This window comes from Aricia agestis, chromosome 1 (genome assembly GCF_905147365.1).
Source record: "Aricia agestis chromosome 1, ilAriAges1.1, whole genome shotgun sequence".
NCBI classification, from domain to species: Eukaryota; Metazoa; Arthropoda; class Insecta; order Lepidoptera; family Lycaenidae; genus Aricia; species Aricia agestis.
Genome location: NC_056406.1, coordinates 22,245,000 through 22,262,885, shown reverse-complemented (window position 1 = coordinate 22,262,885; position 17,886 = coordinate 22,245,000). Strand labels below are relative to the sequence as shown.

The 17,886-nt window shown below is 36.5% G+C and overlaps 2 protein-coding genes across 2 annotated transcripts; one reads left to right on the top strand and one right to left on the bottom strand.

Moving 5' to 3' along the window:
• Window positions 1–112: 112 nt before the first annotated feature.
• On the bottom strand, window positions 113–1,657 carry LOC121725923 (beta-lactamase-like protein 2 homolog). The gene is made up of 4 exons (XM_042113109.1): window positions 1,373–1,657; window positions 1,139–1,299; window positions 594–919; window positions 113–493 (listed from the first exon to the last, which is right to left on the bottom strand). Exons 1-4 carry the CDS (start codon window positions 1,492–1,494, stop codon window positions 221–223), a joined length of 882 nt encoding a protein of 293 aa, XP_041969043.1. The 5' UTR covers window positions 1,495–1,657; the 3' UTR covers window positions 113–220.
• A 3,369-nt stretch (window positions 1,658–5,026) lies between these two features.
• Window positions 5,027–17,345, top strand: LOC121733103 (NADH dehydrogenase [ubiquinone] flavoprotein 1, mitochondrial). The gene is made up of 8 exons (XM_042123253.1): window positions 5,027–5,160; window positions 5,254–5,466; window positions 5,631–5,923; window positions 7,269–7,499; window positions 10,577–10,809; window positions 13,269–13,472; window positions 13,865–13,932; window positions 16,825–17,345. The coding sequence occupies exons 1-8, from the start codon at window positions 5,112–5,114 to the stop codon at window positions 16,962–16,964; spliced, it is 1,431 nt and encodes a 476-aa protein (XP_041979187.1). The 5' UTR covers window positions 5,027–5,111; the 3' UTR covers window positions 16,965–17,345.
• Window positions 17,346–17,886: the final 541 nt, after the last annotated feature.

The window sequence follows — 17,886 nt, the reverse complement described above, 5'->3', positions numbered from 1 at the left end:
ATTAATTTATATCACAACTTGACCATAATAATATTTTGATAATGAAATCAGAAGTATGGACCTTTGTACGGGTAAAGAAGATATAGAAATATAAAACATGAAATATAATTTTAATGACAAACATGTGTTATTTACATTAATATAATACGATCACCTATTATTTCTGCAATAAATATGTTTTTGGTTGTGCTTCCCAGCAACATTTCCCAGCTCATCATCCTCACAGATTGCTTCTTGAACTAAGATATTGCCACATTTTTTCTCCATCTTTATTTATAAATTTGATCTTGTTTTCTTTGGTGAGTTTAGTCAAATGATGGTTTACATTGTAAGCGGCCGCAGGCCACAAGTGTTCTGGAGTTTCTGTGTAAATTATTTTAACCAAGTCAATTTCATTCAACTGTTTATCGCTATGTTCTTTAAGAGCTTCTAGTATTTGGCTCTCCCTTTGATTGCGATGTGCTATGTAGTATCCAATTTTAGTAATTGGATCCTGAAAATAAAGACAAGAATAATTACTGGTAATAATATATTTAAATGAAATAATGTACTGTGTAATTTATGAAAAATTTAGTAACAGATATTGAACAAACCTCAACAATATTGCCATGTCCCGGGTAAATAATACTTGGTTTTAGATCTAATATCCTCTGTAGACTCTTCATGTATGTGTACAAATCCTCAAAAACTGCTGTACCCTCACCCAATATACAATCACCACTGAACAGTATATTATCTTCAAGTAATGTTAAAACGACATGATCAGTTGTGTGTCCTGGGGTGTGGTGTATTTTTACAGTGGCTCCTTCCACCTTTATTTCTTGCCCGTCATTCAGCCAATTCAATGTGTAAGACTTTGGCAGATCATCGTCTTGACTGTCGAGAACATCTCTCCTGTGTTTCCAAACTTTGGGTTGCTCTGAAAGCATAAGGTTATTGCCTACACTTTCACAACACAGCAACTATAATACAAACTACTTAATGTAATTTCCTAGTATAACCACCACCTTATGAGTAATAAACGGTTGCAACTTGTGATGCAAGGTTTTACCTTGCATCACAAGTTGCAATAAACTAAATACTTCATTCTATGTTTTGTGGACACTTCGTATGACTCAGTGATGATTTTAATACACACTTGCAATACTTCCATAAATATCTTCCACACCACCTATGTGGTCATGATGCCAGTGGGTAACTACTATATGCTCTATATTTACTTGTTCCGACTTCACTACTTCTAAAAGGTTTTTTTGGTATTCACTAATATTTTTATCCCCAGTGTCTAGTAAGATCCGACTGTAACATTTTTGAATTGCGATTAACAATCCGCCGATACACTAAAATGTATTGAGATGAAAAGGATATTCACTTTTTGCCTGTGCCAATTAAATATGTGTTGGTGCCTTGTAAGGTCATTGGACCAGGGTTGCAACCTAATATCCTAATTATACGACTAGAAAGCTTTGATACTGATGGAATAACCGCTGCCATTATAATATTTTTATTGAAAAGAAATTTTTGAAGTGCAAAGGTTAATTATATATTTTTATTGATAAAATAAAATTTTAAAGAGGCGAATTATTTGGAATTTCAGCAAATCGACAAAAGAAATGAGCCACGAACTTAACTATCACAGAACTAAAAATAAAACTGATTAAAAATCTGAATTTTTGATAAATTTTATTTCAACTTTCAAGAGAAAACACCGAAAATTTTGTTGATAAGAGAAATGTCACTTTGAAGTTTGAAGTTTGAACTTTGAAAGACAATATTATTTTTTCATTCTACTTCCTTTCCTTAGTTCATACACAATGGCTGCGTTCCAGAAGACGTTAATTTTGACCAAAACGCTCAAAACGTCCCCTTCTGCCGTTCCATTTGACGACCGCGGTCGTTTTGATCGCAGCTATGACGTCACTCATGACGTCATCATTTTCGCTCAAAACGACCCTCGACGAAGATGGGTCAAAGTGGACGTTCTAGTAATTTTTTTAAATTTTAATGTAATATATCGCGAAAGCCATGTTCGGAAAGTTTTGAAGAGAGAGTAGAGACAAAAAAGCTTCATATTATTTCATTACAAATAATATTTTAATTGAAATACATATTATATTAAATAACATTTAATAAAATATTTTGATTGGAAAAGAAATTGTTTTAAATGAAAGGTCAAATGATTTCTTATAAAATTTATTACTAATTTTCATTTCTCCTGTACCTGTTGACTTACTCGTACTTGACTTAGCATTACGCGGTATTGTTACCTAACGTTTATGTGACAATAGTCAATATTCAAAGTATTTGGTTTTAATATTAAAATATGATTCAATGTGGAAACTGAAATAAAATAAAAGTTTAACTATATAAAAAAAATATGATTACTTCAGTAAAAAAAATGTAATACTAAAAACGAAACAAATATTATATTATGTATTTTATTTGTAAAATAAATGTAACTAAGTATAAACAATTACTTTTATTTACGATTTGAAGAAAAGGATGAATATCCAAGTTCTGTTCAATGTAAGTACTTATGTATAAAAAAAATTATAGTTCTTTTTTTAAAATTTTCTCAAAACGCTCCATAATCCGTTCCACTTGGGTTTGTATCACTGACGCTCACATGCTACTGGAACGGGAAAAACTACGGTCTTGAGCGTGAGCGTTTTTAACCTCATCTGGAACGCGGGGAATGAGGGATTTTCCTATACTACGGTATTTTTAATTTGATTGTCAAACAGTTTCCATTTTAGTAACTAGATGGCGTATGGGTAGACAACTATCGGGGGCAAAAGAATGTAAAACTTGATACATTTCAACTTGAAAAAGACGCAATAATATTCCAATGAATAGGATAATAAAGTTATTATAACGATGTTTTAGCTAAAATTCACGGAAGAAATAGCCCTATTTACTGATATTCACACCAAAAGTCACAGGAATTATACATTTTGGTTTTGACAACATCTTACCTGCACTTGTGCAAGATAACAGATATTTAATGGCTAATATTTTACCAATAATGAATATCAAAAACCCAAAAACCACAATTTGGGAAAAAATTATAAAAACCACACCAACAATAAAAAGTAGAAGAAGTTTGAAAGTGACATGGCCGCCAAAACTCTTTCAGTTGTCAAGTTTCAGTTTGACAAATTTTTATTATGTCAGCGTGTTCCTAAACTATTACCAGTGTACTGGTGTAATCGCTTAGGCCAATGATCGCTTAGGTTTACGATATTTTGATTTATGTCACACTTGACAGTACACTGATATTTTTTGGAAACACAACCCATATGTAGTCAGTGATGCCAACCTGCAGATAATTTCAGATCGGTGAGGAACCAATAGAAAATCTAGAAGTGTCTATCCTTACGCCATCTAGTTAAGATTGTTAAAATTAAAAAATATAAATGAAAATCCCTCATTGCCAAACAGATTGCCAACTACAAAATATTATATTATTATGTACGAAATACGAAGGAGACTGGAGTAATATTATGTCCCTTTCAAATCAATCTTATGCCGCGGCCGCATATGCGTAGTGCTTCGCGCTAAAACTGATACTATTGGACGATCTGCGTATATCGTCCAATATAGTATTGGATCCGACCGTAAAATCCTGCAGGAATCGTTTTTTTTGATCAAATTTATTTTAAAATAATCTTTACAACGTATAGAATGGATTAATGTTGGGTTGCCTTGTCAAAAGTAGCCGCAAGTACCTCTAATTAAGTTTAATGTTCATGAGATAATTGCATAATTTGTTTGAATATTTTTTTCAGTAAATTTTACATCATTTGAAAGAAAATGACGAGACAAACTAAGGTATAAATGGTTGCCAGCTCTAAGTCGGCCGCAACCTAGGGTTGCCAGCCCGTAAACAGACATAGTTCTTCATCAAAATTGAAGCATCGATTTTTTTAATAATTTTGATACAAAATTAAAGTTTTATGCATTTTGTGCATGAATATCCATGGTTGCCAGTTGCACGATAGCCGCAAACTGGGGTTGCCATCACTTTTGTTTAAGACAAATGTTCAGGCCTACAACTATTATGCCTGGGAGAATTTGAGGACGTCGAGAACCCGCAAGATTGCAATTTTTATTTAACAGGCGTTTTTATTTTTATGCGTAGTGTCCTGTCATTCCTCAATGTTATTCCTTCTTAGTTCTTATTTTTCCATTGATTACACGCAAGTTTGTATTACGGGCTTTCATTTTACTCAATTAGAGGTACTTGCGGCTACTTTTAACAAGGCAACCCAACATTAATCCATTCTATACGTTCTAAAGATTATTTTAAAATATATTTGATCGAAAAAAACGATTCATGCAGGATTTTACGGTTGGATCTTAGGATAATAGTATCGACTATCGTCTCATAGCACGAAGCTTCGGACGATAGACGCAGGTGCGGCCGGGCCGTAAGAAAAAAGGTATGACATGCGTTAGCATTCTATATAGTTTGTGGGGTCGCCAACGCCTCCGTGGTCTAGTGGTTAGAGCGTCGCTCTCGACTCCAGAGGTCGTGGGTTCGAATCCCGCGTTGGAAACATGTTATTTCCAAGTTTGGTTAGGACAATGCAGGCTGATCACCTGATTGTCTGACAAGTAAGATGATCCATGCGTCGGATGGGCATGTAAAAAGTCGGTCCTGCGCCTGATCTCTCACCAGTCGTGTCGGTCTTCCGTCCCACTGGGTTATGAGAGTAAAAGGAATAGAGAGTGCTCTTGTGTACTGCGCACACACTTGGGCACTATAAAAGTACTCCTGCGTACCTGGTCTGGTTTCAATGAAACCGGCCACTGTCACCGAAACCGGTGTGGGGAGTATTATTATTAGTTTGTGGGGATGACAATGACACTACGATGTTGCCACTTTTAATTTCTTCACTTTTTTGACAGACTATACAAGAGATCTGATTAAGTTTAGATCTTAGCTTCAGTATTTACCATAAAAAAATGTGATATGTTGACACTTGACGCATTATGTCAAATTGACATATTTTTTACAAATTGACAGATCAGGATATGGTTGAGTTGACATTTTATGAAAAGCAAGAGGATCGGGTTTTTTGTTGGAATAAAATAGCAAATTGTGAAAAATGTCTGGCGCTTTGACCAGATTTATCCAAGGAACCAAAAGCCAGATAGGTACATATAAAATAAATATTCAATTTTCACTTGCACACAAGCGAAGTCTATGTGCGCACTAATCAGCTTATATAATTTTGACATCTTTTGCAGGTCTTGTTGGGCCTTTGGTAAGTGTCAACAATGGATCCGTTCGATTCCAACAGACTCAAAGCACCAAGACCAAGTTTGGGCCATTGGCAGATGCCGACAGGATTTTCACAAATTTGTATGGACGACACGATTGGCGACTGAAAGGAGCGCTCAGTCGAGGTGACTGGTACAAGACAAAAGAGATTCTTCTGAAGGGAACAGATTGGATAGTCAGTAAGTAACGGTTTTCACTTATTAATTACTATTGTTATACCTATATGAAGCTACTAGTTTTGGCTGCAGTATATTTTGTCAGCAATTCAATAATGAATTTTTTTAAATTACTTAATATATATGTGTCATAGAAGAAAAACTAATTTGCCTCATAAAAATTATAGATGAACTCAAAACATCGGGGCTTCGTGGTCGTGGTGGGGCCGGATTCCCTACTGGTATGAAGTGGTCCTTCATGAACAAACCATCAGATGGTAGACCTAAGTACCTAGTTGTCAATGCTGACGAGGGAGAACCAGGCACTTGCAAGGACAGGGAGATCATGCGTCATGACCCACACAAGCTGATCGAGGGCTGCCTCGTCGCTGGAAAAGCTATGGGAGCTCAGGCGGCATACATCTACATCAGAGGAGAGTTCTACAATGAAGCCAGCAACTTACAAGTGGCCATTGCTGAGGTAAGTCTAGATAATTGAGTATTAAACTCTAAGAAATTAATATCTTATAGGCCTTTAAATAGCTAAGTAAATTATAAATTTGGCACCTATGGACTTTCAAAAAAATTATTTATTTATTTCATAATGAGCAGTTAGTTAAAAGAGGTGATTACTGCCTATGCTAGCAAATACAAATGTAGACTCCAGAACCATCAAAATGTTCTAGCTGGACAGCTAACAATCCCAGAAATAAATTGTCGTCTAAAAAAGAGACGAGACATATTTGACCAGGACAATCAGTGATATGACTGACTAAATAATAAAGGGATGTATTCCACTGGGACTACCACCCTACACTAAGAAGCCAACATCCCATCTGCTTATAGCCTGAAGGCTGATTGAAAGATTCACAAAAGAAAAAAAATGAGCAGTTAGCAATTCTAAACAGAATAAGCAACACGTTAGAAGAGAACCAACCGAAAGAACAGGCCGGTTTCAGAAGAGACTTCTCTACACTAGATCATATACACACAATAAAACAAGTGGTACAAAAGTATAATGAGTATAACAAAATATATTACTTGGCTTTTATTGACTATAACAAGGCATTTGACTTCATAAAACATAAATATATATGGGAAGCTTTGAAAAATCAGGGTGTCCCGAGAAAATATATAGAGGTCATAAGAAAAATTTATAAAAATGCCATAGCTAAGATACAAACAGAAAGAGTAGGAAACGAATTCAGAATTGAAAAAGGAGTAAGACAGGGAGACCCACTATCGCCTAAGCTCTTCTGGGCCGTGCTGGAACAGGTATTTAGGAAGTTAGACTGGGATAAGTATGGTACCCACAAGAAGGAAAAAGAAGACGAGGAAGGCAAAAGAAAAGATGGGAGGATGAGATAAAAGCAATAGCAGGTACAACATGGAGCAGGAAGGCTATGGAGTTTAGGGGAGGCCTTTGCCATAAGGCAATGAGATTTAGTTAAGAAAAATTAATGTATAAAGTATATAAATGTAAAAGAAACAAATGTAAGTGTCTGAATAAAGGCTTATTTTATTTTATTTAATGAGCAGTTTATCCTAACTAATTCAAATTTAAATTAATGTTGTTGTTAATAGAAACTATAAAAACAATTGAAATATTATTAAACAATATTGTGTATTGTGTACATTTTAAACCCATTTATTTTGTATATGTAATATGTATATTATGTACATTCTGATTGACTTCGCACGCGCGTGCTTGTAGAATCGTAATAATATTGTGTGTATTAATTTTACGCCTAATCATTCACAGTTTCCCAAAGTTTTCGCGTATTTTAGTTGACAATTAAAATTATACATTTATTTTTTCATTTCAGGCTTACCAAGCTGGGCTTATTGGCAAAAACGCCTGTGGTTCAGGCTACGATTTCGACGTTTTTGTGCACCGCGGTGCCGGTGCCTACATCTGTGGTGAGGAGACAGCCCTCATCGAGTCCATTGAAGGCAAGCAGGGCAAGCCCCGCCTCAAGCCGCCTTTCCCTGCTGACGTGGGCCTGTTCGGATGTCCCACTACTGTCAACAATGTGGAGACTATTGCTGTTTCTCCAGTGAGTATATGTATTTTGTTACAATATGTTGTTTTTTCTTACAACTAAACTTAAATAGAACTTAAAAATTAAAATTAAACCTTATTAGAAGTTTAAGTTAAATCATATTAAATAGAAGTTAAAATTGAATATTTTTATATATTACGGGCCCCCACCTAGGAATAATCTAATATCTTTAAACAAGCAATTCTTGTATATGTCACCGTAAGATTGTAAATACCGTTAGATTATAATCTATCTCGAAAGATTGTGAACCGCAACACACTGCTTACAATTTAACGTATCATTATTTGGTAGATTGTAATCTATCAAAGTGAAACTGTCAAATTGTGAAATGGAACGTTTTGAATTTGTTTCTTTTTCGCACACTAAAATATGACAATAGCGACAAAACACTAACATTCAAATTTAGGAAATAAAGCCGTTGACAATAATTGTCACTTCTATAAAAACACAAAATTGTGTACCGAATACATGCATAAAGTATGCATGTAATCAGGTCACATTTTGTAGACTCGCAGACAAATTTTTTGACACAGTTACTCTTCTTTAGTTTTTACTAGCTGTTGCCCGCGACTTCGTCCGCGTGGACTTCAGTTTATAGCGCGCGATGTCAACAAAATTGGTGTCAAAAGCTTTTATAAAAAAACCCTGGTGTCCCTTAAATCAATACAGCTGTGCAGTGTGCAAACAATATAAAGTACTTCATTTTTGTATGTTAAACTTTATATATTATGCCAAATTTTAAAGCTTATTTAGCCCCCCAATTACACAACTTTACCCATAAACTATTTATCATTGATAGGTTTAGCCCCAATTTCACCAACGTCTGTTAGTGTTAACAGCTTGTTAAAATATCCTGTCTTCTCTTTCATTCATATGAAAAACAAAACAGCTAACGTGATACTAATTCGAGCATTAACTTTAACAGTCGTTGGTGAAATTTGGTCTTAAGGTTACGTCACTGCCTGCACAGATAAAGTACTGAGTTATTTAATACCGTAGAATAGATATAACAATCGAAAAAAATCGAGACTTAAATGTAGGATGATACCACCTCTTATAGAAAGACTTTTGAGCAAGCGTCAGCGCGATGTAGAAGACGCACGGCGCCATCTATTATGAATTTTTTGAACAAATTTACGACCCTTACAACCCTTTTTTCCAGTAAAAAAGTAGCCTATGTCCTTTCTCAGGCTTTAGACTATCAGTATACAAAATTTCATTACAATCGGTTGAAAGCGAGACTGACAGACAGACAGACAGACAGAGATACTTTCGCATTCATAATATTAGTACAGATTATGTGCACACTGCACAGCTGTTTTTGGGTATTTTGATTAATTAAGGGCCGCGCTACACCGGAATGGCAGCGGCGAGGCAAGCACTTTCAGCGCTGCCATTCCGGTGTAGCGCGGCCCTAAGAGGGGTACCACTTACCAGGGTTTTAAAAAGTTTTTAAATTTGACACAAATTTTGTTGACACCGCGCGCTATAAACTAAAGTCCACGCGGACGAAGTCGCGGGCAACAGCTAGTTATGAATAAAAACAATAATATATAATAAAGTAGGTACCGTATGATTAGTTCTGTTTAATGAAGTAAAAAATAAAGCGCCATCTGTTTTCATATATTAGAATTAAAATGTTGATTGCATTGATATATTTTCTGGATGGAATATAGGCCAACACAACACACTCGAACTCCTTAGAAATGCAGTAGGAGTTCTATAAGATAAGATAGATTGATTATTATTATAGCAAGTGATAATATTATTAAACATAATATTCTAACGTATTAAAAACTATAAACAAAAACATAATAACTAATAAGTATGATTAGTTTTATGTTCCAACGAAGTAAAAAAAAGCGCCATCTGTTGAATCGTATTAGAACTAAAATGTTCATTACATCGCGTCGATATATTTCTGGATTTTTTATAATATTATACATAAAATATATTTAAGATTTTTGAAATATTATTTTAATACACATCCAAGACCCAGGAACATTGAAAACTTTTTGTTCCGCCTGCGGGACTCGAACCCAGGACCCCCGGGATGAGCGCTGGCCACGCGCAATGCGAATTCATTTTCATCGATATTTTCATGGAAATAAGATATTTTTATGGAAATAAGATATTTTCCCACATCAAAATGTAGCCTATGTCCTTTCTCAGACTCTAGAATAACTGTGTACAAAATTTCATTGCAATCGGTTCAGTAGTTTTGGCGTGAAAGCGAGACAGACAGACAGACAGACAGACAGAGATACTTTCGCGTTTATAATATTAGTTTTTGGCGTGAAAGTGAGACAGACAGACAGACAGAGATACTTTCGCATTTATAATATTAGTATGGATTAGTATAGAAGTATAGATACATAAAATATATTTAAGTAAAAAATAAAACGCCATCTGTTGAATCGTATTAGAACTAAAATAAAATAAAACGCCATCTGTTGAATCGTATTAGAACTAAATTGCATCGATATATTTCTGGATTTTTTATAATATTATACATAAAATATATTTAAGATTTTTGAAATATTATTTTAATACACATCCAAGACCCAGGAACATTGAAAACTTGTTCCGCCTGCGGGACTCGAACCCAGGACCCCCGGGATGAGCGCTGGCCTGCGCAATGCGAATAAATTTTCATCGATATTTTCATGGAAATAAGATATTTTCCCACATCAAAATGTAGCCTATGTCCTTTCTCAGACTCTAGAATAACTGTGTACAAAATTTCATTGCAATCGGTTCAGTAGTTTTGGCGTGAAAGCGAGACAGACAGACAGACAGACAGACAGACAGACAGACAGAGATACTTTCGCATTTATAATATTAGTATAGATTATTCGTAGGCCCCCACACATAACTGCGAATTCGCATAGCAATATCATTTTTATTATGAGTTTTGTCGGAGATATTTGCGATGCGATGCAAATTCGCAGTTTTGTGTGGGAGCCCTAATACATAAACATCATACCTAATAGAATAAACACCACTCTCAAAACTGACAAGGATTTATCACGATGTCATAGTATACATCATCAACATCCTCCATCTTCCAGACAATCTGCCGTCGCGGCGGTAGCTGGTTCGCGTCGTTCGGTCGTCCCCGCAACAGTGGCACCAAGCTGTTCAACATCTCCGGGCACGTCAACACGCCCTGCACCGTCGAGGAGGAGATGAGTATCCCGCTGAAGGAGCTCATCGAACGCCACGCGGGCGGAGTCACCGGGGGCTGGGATAACCTCCTGGCTATCATCCCTGGAGGATCCTCTACTCCTCTTATACCTAAAGAGTGAGTAGCTTCATTCCTTCCACTTGACTTCACCAAAACGACCCCAATGGTAGTGTCATATGGAATCTCTATTCTCTAGTCCATATGACACAACGGTCAAGATGACCATTTGAGTGACAGATAAAAATAAACTTTACTGCTAGAAGTTAATTGGAGTTTTCATATCAACAACTAAGCAACTATGTAACATCACTAATAGTCTGTGGTGTCATGTGGACTAGAGATTCCATATGACACCACCGGTGGTGTCGTTTTGGTGGTCTCAAGTGGATTGATCAAGTAGCATAAAACCTTTTCCCAGTTAAATTGTAGTTGATAAAAAAACTGTGAGACTGCTTATATTATACCCATCAAAATCGGTGAAGAGGTAACAGGCAGACAGACATACTCCCATTTATAATAGTACCTGGATGACCGAGCTTTGCTCGGTATAGCAAACAGTCATTGACTTCGTGTTACTTAATAACGCCATCTGCTGGTCGTTAAAACAATTAGTTGCTAACAAAATAGTATTATTATTCGCCAATAGATGTCAGGAAGAGTCATATTTTTCAGTTTATCGATTATCGATAAAACACGAATAAAAAAACATTTTCCGAAAATGGTTCCTAGCTAGATCGATTTATCACGTTTTTATTAACTTGGGCTGTATGTAACGGAACCTTTGAGCACGATTTTTACCTATCTCCAGTTGTCATGAATTGAAATATTTAATACGTAATAGCTTTGTCCACACTCGGCCTTTTTTTGTTCATCAAGGGCATGCGTTATAGCGCAGTCAACAGCGAACGTGAGGCATGCCGCATGCCCGTGACGCGCGTTGAAATCGTAGCGCTCGCTATGACACTTTTCTTTCAACGCGGGTGGATTTTGACGCATTCAATTATTGAATATGCCAAACGAAAGTTGAATAAAAAGAGGATGACGAAAATTTAAGATGAAATTGCATAATGTGGACTGTAGCTATTAAGACTTAAGAGCCAATGTCAATGCAATAAATTCGTAACATTTTTTGAGTAAAAAAGCGTGTTTTTTTGTTTGTTTTAACTATTTTATACCACCCACGGCGTCCCACAAGGCAGCGTGATAGCCTCAAAGTACATTCCTGCACTAATCCTCCTACAATGCAATGTTCCTGCAGGACCTTGAAGAAATCATTCACAAACAAATACCTTGGTGTGATCCTAGATCTCTTAGCTTCAATACCCACATCGAGGCTCTTGCATCTAGAATACGAAAACTTATTCCAATATTTAAGAATTTAAGAGATGTGGCGGATGAAGCTACAAGAAGATCAGTTTACTTTGCTCTCTGCCAGTCACTGCTCACATACTGCATCACATCATGGGGTGGCACCCATAAAACCTCTCTCCTCCAACTGGAACGTGCTCAGAGAGCAGTCCTTAAAGTTTCTTATGGCCTTCCATATCTTTCTCCTACCCAAGACCTCTACCAAAAGACAAGGGTACTAACAGTACGACAACTATTGATTCTCCACACCATACTCCAGCAGCACAGTCTCCTATCTTACGAACAAACGTCATCCCAAGGGAAGAGACGACACAATCCTGTCAACACTAATAAAAATAGACTTTTTCGTACCCGTTTAAGTAACCATTTCTTTTGTTTTATTGGGGGATATCTATACAATAAATTAAACAGATGTGAAAAAATACACAAACTCACAAAAGCAGTTTGTAAAAACCGACTTACCAAATGGCTCCAAAATCTAAGCTACGACGATACTGAAAAGTTAATGGCAGTCCCAGGGGCCCTATTATGAGCTCTTAAATCCATTCACTTTACGTCCTTATACAGTCAGATAAGGACGTAAAAAGAATGGATTTAAGAGCTCATGATAGAGGCCCAGATCTATAGACAATAATTGAGTACACATTCCAACACACGCATGTCGCACACACTCACACAGACACACACATACACACTCTCCCTCACACACACCACATGCACACACAAACCACATGCACACACAAACACACACACACACACACACACGCGCACGCACATACATACACCTTCTTTACATCTTATATACTACACAATATTCATACTAACCTGACTTCACCATCTCTACCTTTAAAAATATTTTTTCTTATGTAATCTAAAACTGGAACATCTACTTCTAAACGTAATCATTCTTTTGTAGAGCTTGCTTCTTAATCTGGGATAGAGGCCTGGTGTCCTGAAATACAGGCTCACGCCCAGTTTATGCACCAGTCTCCCACATGAAACCTACCGTAATGTGCTATTTGTCGAGCTATTTGTGTCTACAATTATACTACTTTATCTACAATTATCTATAATCATACTACTTTGTGTCTATAATTATGTACCTACTTTCTGTCTTTTAATATTATGTGGTGAGAATTAAATAAAATTATTATTATTATATTATTATTATTATTTTATTTATTCATCTTATTACTGTCACTTTCCAGTGTATGCGAGACGGTTCCCATGGACTTCGACGGGCTCGTCGCAGCTCAGACGTCGCTAGGTACAGCGGCCATCATAGTGATGGACAAGTCTACGGATATAGTAAAGGCGATCGCCCGCCTCATCATGTTTTACAAGCACGAGTCGTGCGGACAGTGCACGCCCTGCCGCGAAGGAGTCTCGTGGATGAACAAGATTATTTACAGGTAAAAAAAGGTGTATAACTTACGTAAGGGAAGAGAGAAAATCTCTAAATTATACCTAGTTTATGCGTTTTATGATGATATGGGTGACAGTTTTCATATTCCTTGCTACGGATTTTTTTCAAATTTCAGCAAAATCGGTTCAGCGGTTTGGGCGTGAAGAGTATAACAGACAGACAAACACACTTTCGCATTTATAATAATTTTAAACCTTAATCTATCACGCCTTATAAAATAAATAGTTAAATCTTTTTTAATATGAGTGGATAAAAATGGTCTTCAAAGCTGTAAATGTCTTAAAAGACCGTTCCCTATGATTTTTGATTTTTGATCTTTGCTATTAAAGTGAAACTGTATGGTCAACAGAAACTGATGTAATCATGTCTCATTTTCAGATTCGTGGAGGGTAACGCATCTCCAAAGGAGATCGACATGTTGTGGGAAATCTCTAAGCAGATCGAAGGTTTGTAAATATAATTTAGTACATACTAAGTATCACCCGATGACAAGAGTGTGGTAGGTACTACAGTGGACTCAGACAAACAAAACTAATAATAATTTGTTTGCTTGTTTCAAAACTTTAATGTATGTACCATCGAGGAAATTGATTTCTAGGCAGTTGACGGACCTACGTCATGTGGTCGGCATAAGTCAATTCAATATTTGCTGTGATCGGTCTGATGGGTTTGACTTAACGCGACCAAATTACTTAGGTTCGCCATCTGCCTAGGAATCAACTTCTCTGATAGTATTCATCATCATCAACTTGCTTTATTGCTTCACAATTTTGGAGTGTTTTTCTGCTTTGACTTTAACTGTTGTAATTTTTTAATCCCGGTCAGTAAATGCCATTTCTATTATTAACCCCCGACAAAAAAGGGGGGTGTTATAAGTTTGACGTGTCTGTCTGTCTGTTTGTCTGTGTGTGTATCTGTCCGTGGCATCGTTATCTAGTTTTTTTTGTTTGAATGCTGGCATGATCGAGAGTGTTCTTAGCTATAATTCATCATCATCAGCCTACTCAGTGCTGGACAATAAGGGTTTATCTGGTTCATGAAAGGCCGTTAGCAACTTGTAGTCGTTTGATGGGTTTTATATTTCATTCAAGTTCGTGACATTTGTGAATATACAATATAGGTACGTATACACATAATAATGGGAAAATGACCTGGTGCGGCAGCATCACCTGGTAATCAATAGGATATCCAACTCCTCGCCAACTTAAAGCAGAGGTTTCGTGTTTGGGCTCATTTTAATTGCGACAACCAGGAAGAACTAGATAAACAGTAAATATTTGCATGCAGCAGCACCTGGATTCTATAGGAACCGAGCTTCGTATGAAGCCAAAGTGGAGGTTTCATGTTTGGGCTCATATTAACGGCCTCATTAAAAAGGACATTGATAGATGGAAATCATGAGAATATGATTCTGTTGATAGGAATTATTCTGCACTATAACCAACACAAGTTTAAAAAGTATGATTTTTTTTTTTTTATGAAATAAGGGGGCAAACGAGCAAACGGGTCACCTGATGGAAAGCAACTTCCGTCGCCCATGGACACTCGCAGCATCAGAAGAGCTGCAGGTGCGTTGCCGGCCTTTTAAGAAGGAATAGGGTAATAGGGAAGGGTAGGGATGGGAAGGGAATTGGGGAGGGTAGGGAAGGGAATAGGGTAGGGGATTGGGCCTCCGGTAAACTCACTCACTCGGCGAAACACAGCGCTAGCGCTGTTTCACGCCGGTTTTCTGTGAGAACGTGGTATTTCTCCGGTCGAGCCGACCCATTCGTGCCGAAGCATGGCTCTCCCACGTATGGCATAAATAAAGAAATAAAATTAAATTAAGAAATTTTAAAAAACCCCCGCCAAACAACTTTAAAAAGTAATGAAATAATATTTACCGCCAAGTATACTACCACCTACAACCGCCAAGTCGCTGATTATCTCCATTCCGTTCGCTGTGAAATGTTATGTGAAATCTCAAATCAAACATCTACATTAGCGGTCCCCCGACACACCTTGACAACAAATTATGGACTAAAATATTACTTTACACAAGTTAGGAATTATTTGAACTTAAAGGCAGTAAATATTATTTCATTACTTTTTAAAGTTGTTTGGCGGGGGTTTTTTAAATTTCTTAATTTAATTTTATATTATACACTTATTGCTTGATATTTGATCCAAAGATATTTGCACCCATATCATTAGCTGTTGTCTCCTCCAGATTTCATCCACTCGGCTCAACCTCAGTCAAAAAATATGACGTTCTGATAACGAAACGAGAAACGAAGATAACGAAACCAGAAACGAAAAAGTTTGTTTAACAAATGACATATTTTTTGTGTGAATTGTGAATTGAGTTGGGTGGAGGAAATCTCGAGGATACGACAAATGATACGGGCTTGTAATTTTACCAGCTTACCTCTACTTGTTACTCTTACCTAACGTGACCATACGTCCCGCTTTGGGCGGGACAGTCCCGCTTTCAGGCAGTCTGTCCCGGTTTCCCCCAGGAGGCCGAAATTGTCCAGCTTTTGCAAACAGAAAAAACGATAATTTTAAAGTATTTTTAAATTCGAAATGCTTGTAAAATGCCTGAAAGTTACGCACTTCCATACAACAAACATGATTTTCTGCCATATTTTGCTCGATATTAATAATGGCAATAGAAAGGCACTTGAAATATTCACAAAATATTCAATCGAATACTTTAATAATAAATTAATAACAAAATTAATACTTAATATAATTAAGCTTCCATACAAAATATTTTTTGTGCCTAGTTTTGCTTTATAATGGTACGGACCACCTACGGAAAGCCCTACTCACAAGTCACACGTGGCCGAGATTTTTATTTTATGTAAATTCTGCAGATATATCTTGCTCTGATAAAAAAAATCGGCCTAGTGCGAGTCGGACTCGCGCGTAAGAGTTCCGTACCGTTATTGAGCGAAAGTTGGCAAAAAAAAAATTTTTGTATGGGAAATTTATATGTATTTTATTTTAATTTTTTTATTAATTCTTAAAGATATATAATGAGAAACTTTATGAAAATTTTAAGTAACTACCTGCTACCATTAATGATTAAGAGCAAAAAAGGCCAAAAGAATTACGTCTGTTGTATGGGAATCCCTTAAATACTTATTTTATTTAGTTTTTAGTATTTGTTGTTACTTGTTATGGCAACAACAGATATACACAATCTGTGAAAATTTCAGAAGTCTAGCTATAGCGGTTCTTGAATTACAGCTTGGAGACAGACATCGAAGTCTCAGTAATAGGGTTCCGTTTTTACCCTTTGGGTATGGAACCCTAAAAATGGTCACGTTACTCATACGGCATCTTGTTTTCAGGCCACACAATCTGCGCGCTGGGCGACGGCGCGGCGTGGCCGGTGCAGGGCCTGATCCGCCACTTCCGGCCCGAGCTCGAGCGCCGCATGGATGAGTACAGCCGCCAGCACGGACCCAGCAAGGCCGAGCGACTCTATTAGAATCGGTTGACACATTTCAAATCTAAGTAAATAAAAATGTGAAGATAGAGTTCTGTAAACAATTGAAAGGCGCCTCGCTGTGTACACACACACGAGTAACAACATTACGCCTTATTTTGAAAATGAGATGTGGTGTAGTATTTTATGTCGGTATTATCTAAACACACGTAACACGCTGCATGCATAAACTGGCCCCACTTTTTGACAGAGCTCTGTCTTTACTTTTTTATTCGGTCATGTGATTTGGCGGCCATTGTTGCCGAGATAGAAAATTGTACAACTTAGAAACGGCAGAGGAAGTTTGCATTACATCAGCTAAATAGTGACTAACAATAAACATTCTGTACGGGAAATATTGTGTAAATAAACAATAAAACATCATTCTTGTTTAAATGTCAAGTTACATTTGGCATTCCTCCATCTTTTTTTTAAATAAAATGGTTAAATGTTTCGACTATTTTGTAGTAAAATCGAGCATACTAAAATTTGATTAGTTCCACAAATATTGACCCATATGTTTATCACATTATATACTTGTGACTTGTGAGTGGATCAATGCCACTGTAGTACTTATAAATAAATTTAGATTTTCGTTACCATCTAAATTAAAGGTCATTGAAGTACTTCAATTTTGTTACATAGAATATAGTTTACTTTGAGCTAGGAGACTTTTATTTGCCTTTTCGGCGCCATTGAACAGAACCAGAACTATCAATTATGCAATGTTTTCTTTTAATCATTTGCAGTAGTTATGTAATTATATCGTCGATCGTGGAAAACGAGACACAATAGATATTCTATTGTGTCTCGTTCACCGTATGGGGCTTGAATTAAAATTAGTACTTCTTAGGAGTTAGGACTGATTTTAAAGTAGTCTGATAAGTGATAACTCCTACCTCTTGATTTTAACATGGGTTTGGAT

Excerpts from the sequence above, each read along its gene's own strand:
- LOC121725923 (XM_042113109.1), bottom strand. The coding sequence starts at position 1,494 with ATGGCAGCGGTTATTCCATCAGTATCAAAGCTTTCTAGTCGTATAATT. Across the intron at positions 920-1,138 it reads TATTTATGGAAGTATTGCAA|AGCAACCCAAAGTTTGGAAA; the intron begins GTGTGTATTAAA and ends TTATGCTTTCAG. Across the intron at positions 494-593 it reads GACATGGCAATATTGTTGAG|GATCCAATTACTAAAATTGG; the intron begins GTTTGTTCAATA and ends CTTTATTTTCAG.
- LOC121733103 (XM_042123253.1), top strand. The coding sequence starts at position 5,112 with ATGTCTGGCGCTTTGACCAGATTTATCCAAGGAACCAAAAGCCAGATA. Across the intron at positions 10,810-13,268 it reads ACTCCTCTTATACCTAAAGA|TGTATGCGAGACGGTTCCCA; the intron begins GTGAGTAGCTTC and ends GTCACTTTCCAG. Across the intron at positions 13,933-16,824 it reads AATCTCTAAGCAGATCGAAG|GCCACACAATCTGCGCGCTG; the intron begins GTTTGTAAATAT and ends TCTTGTTTTCAG.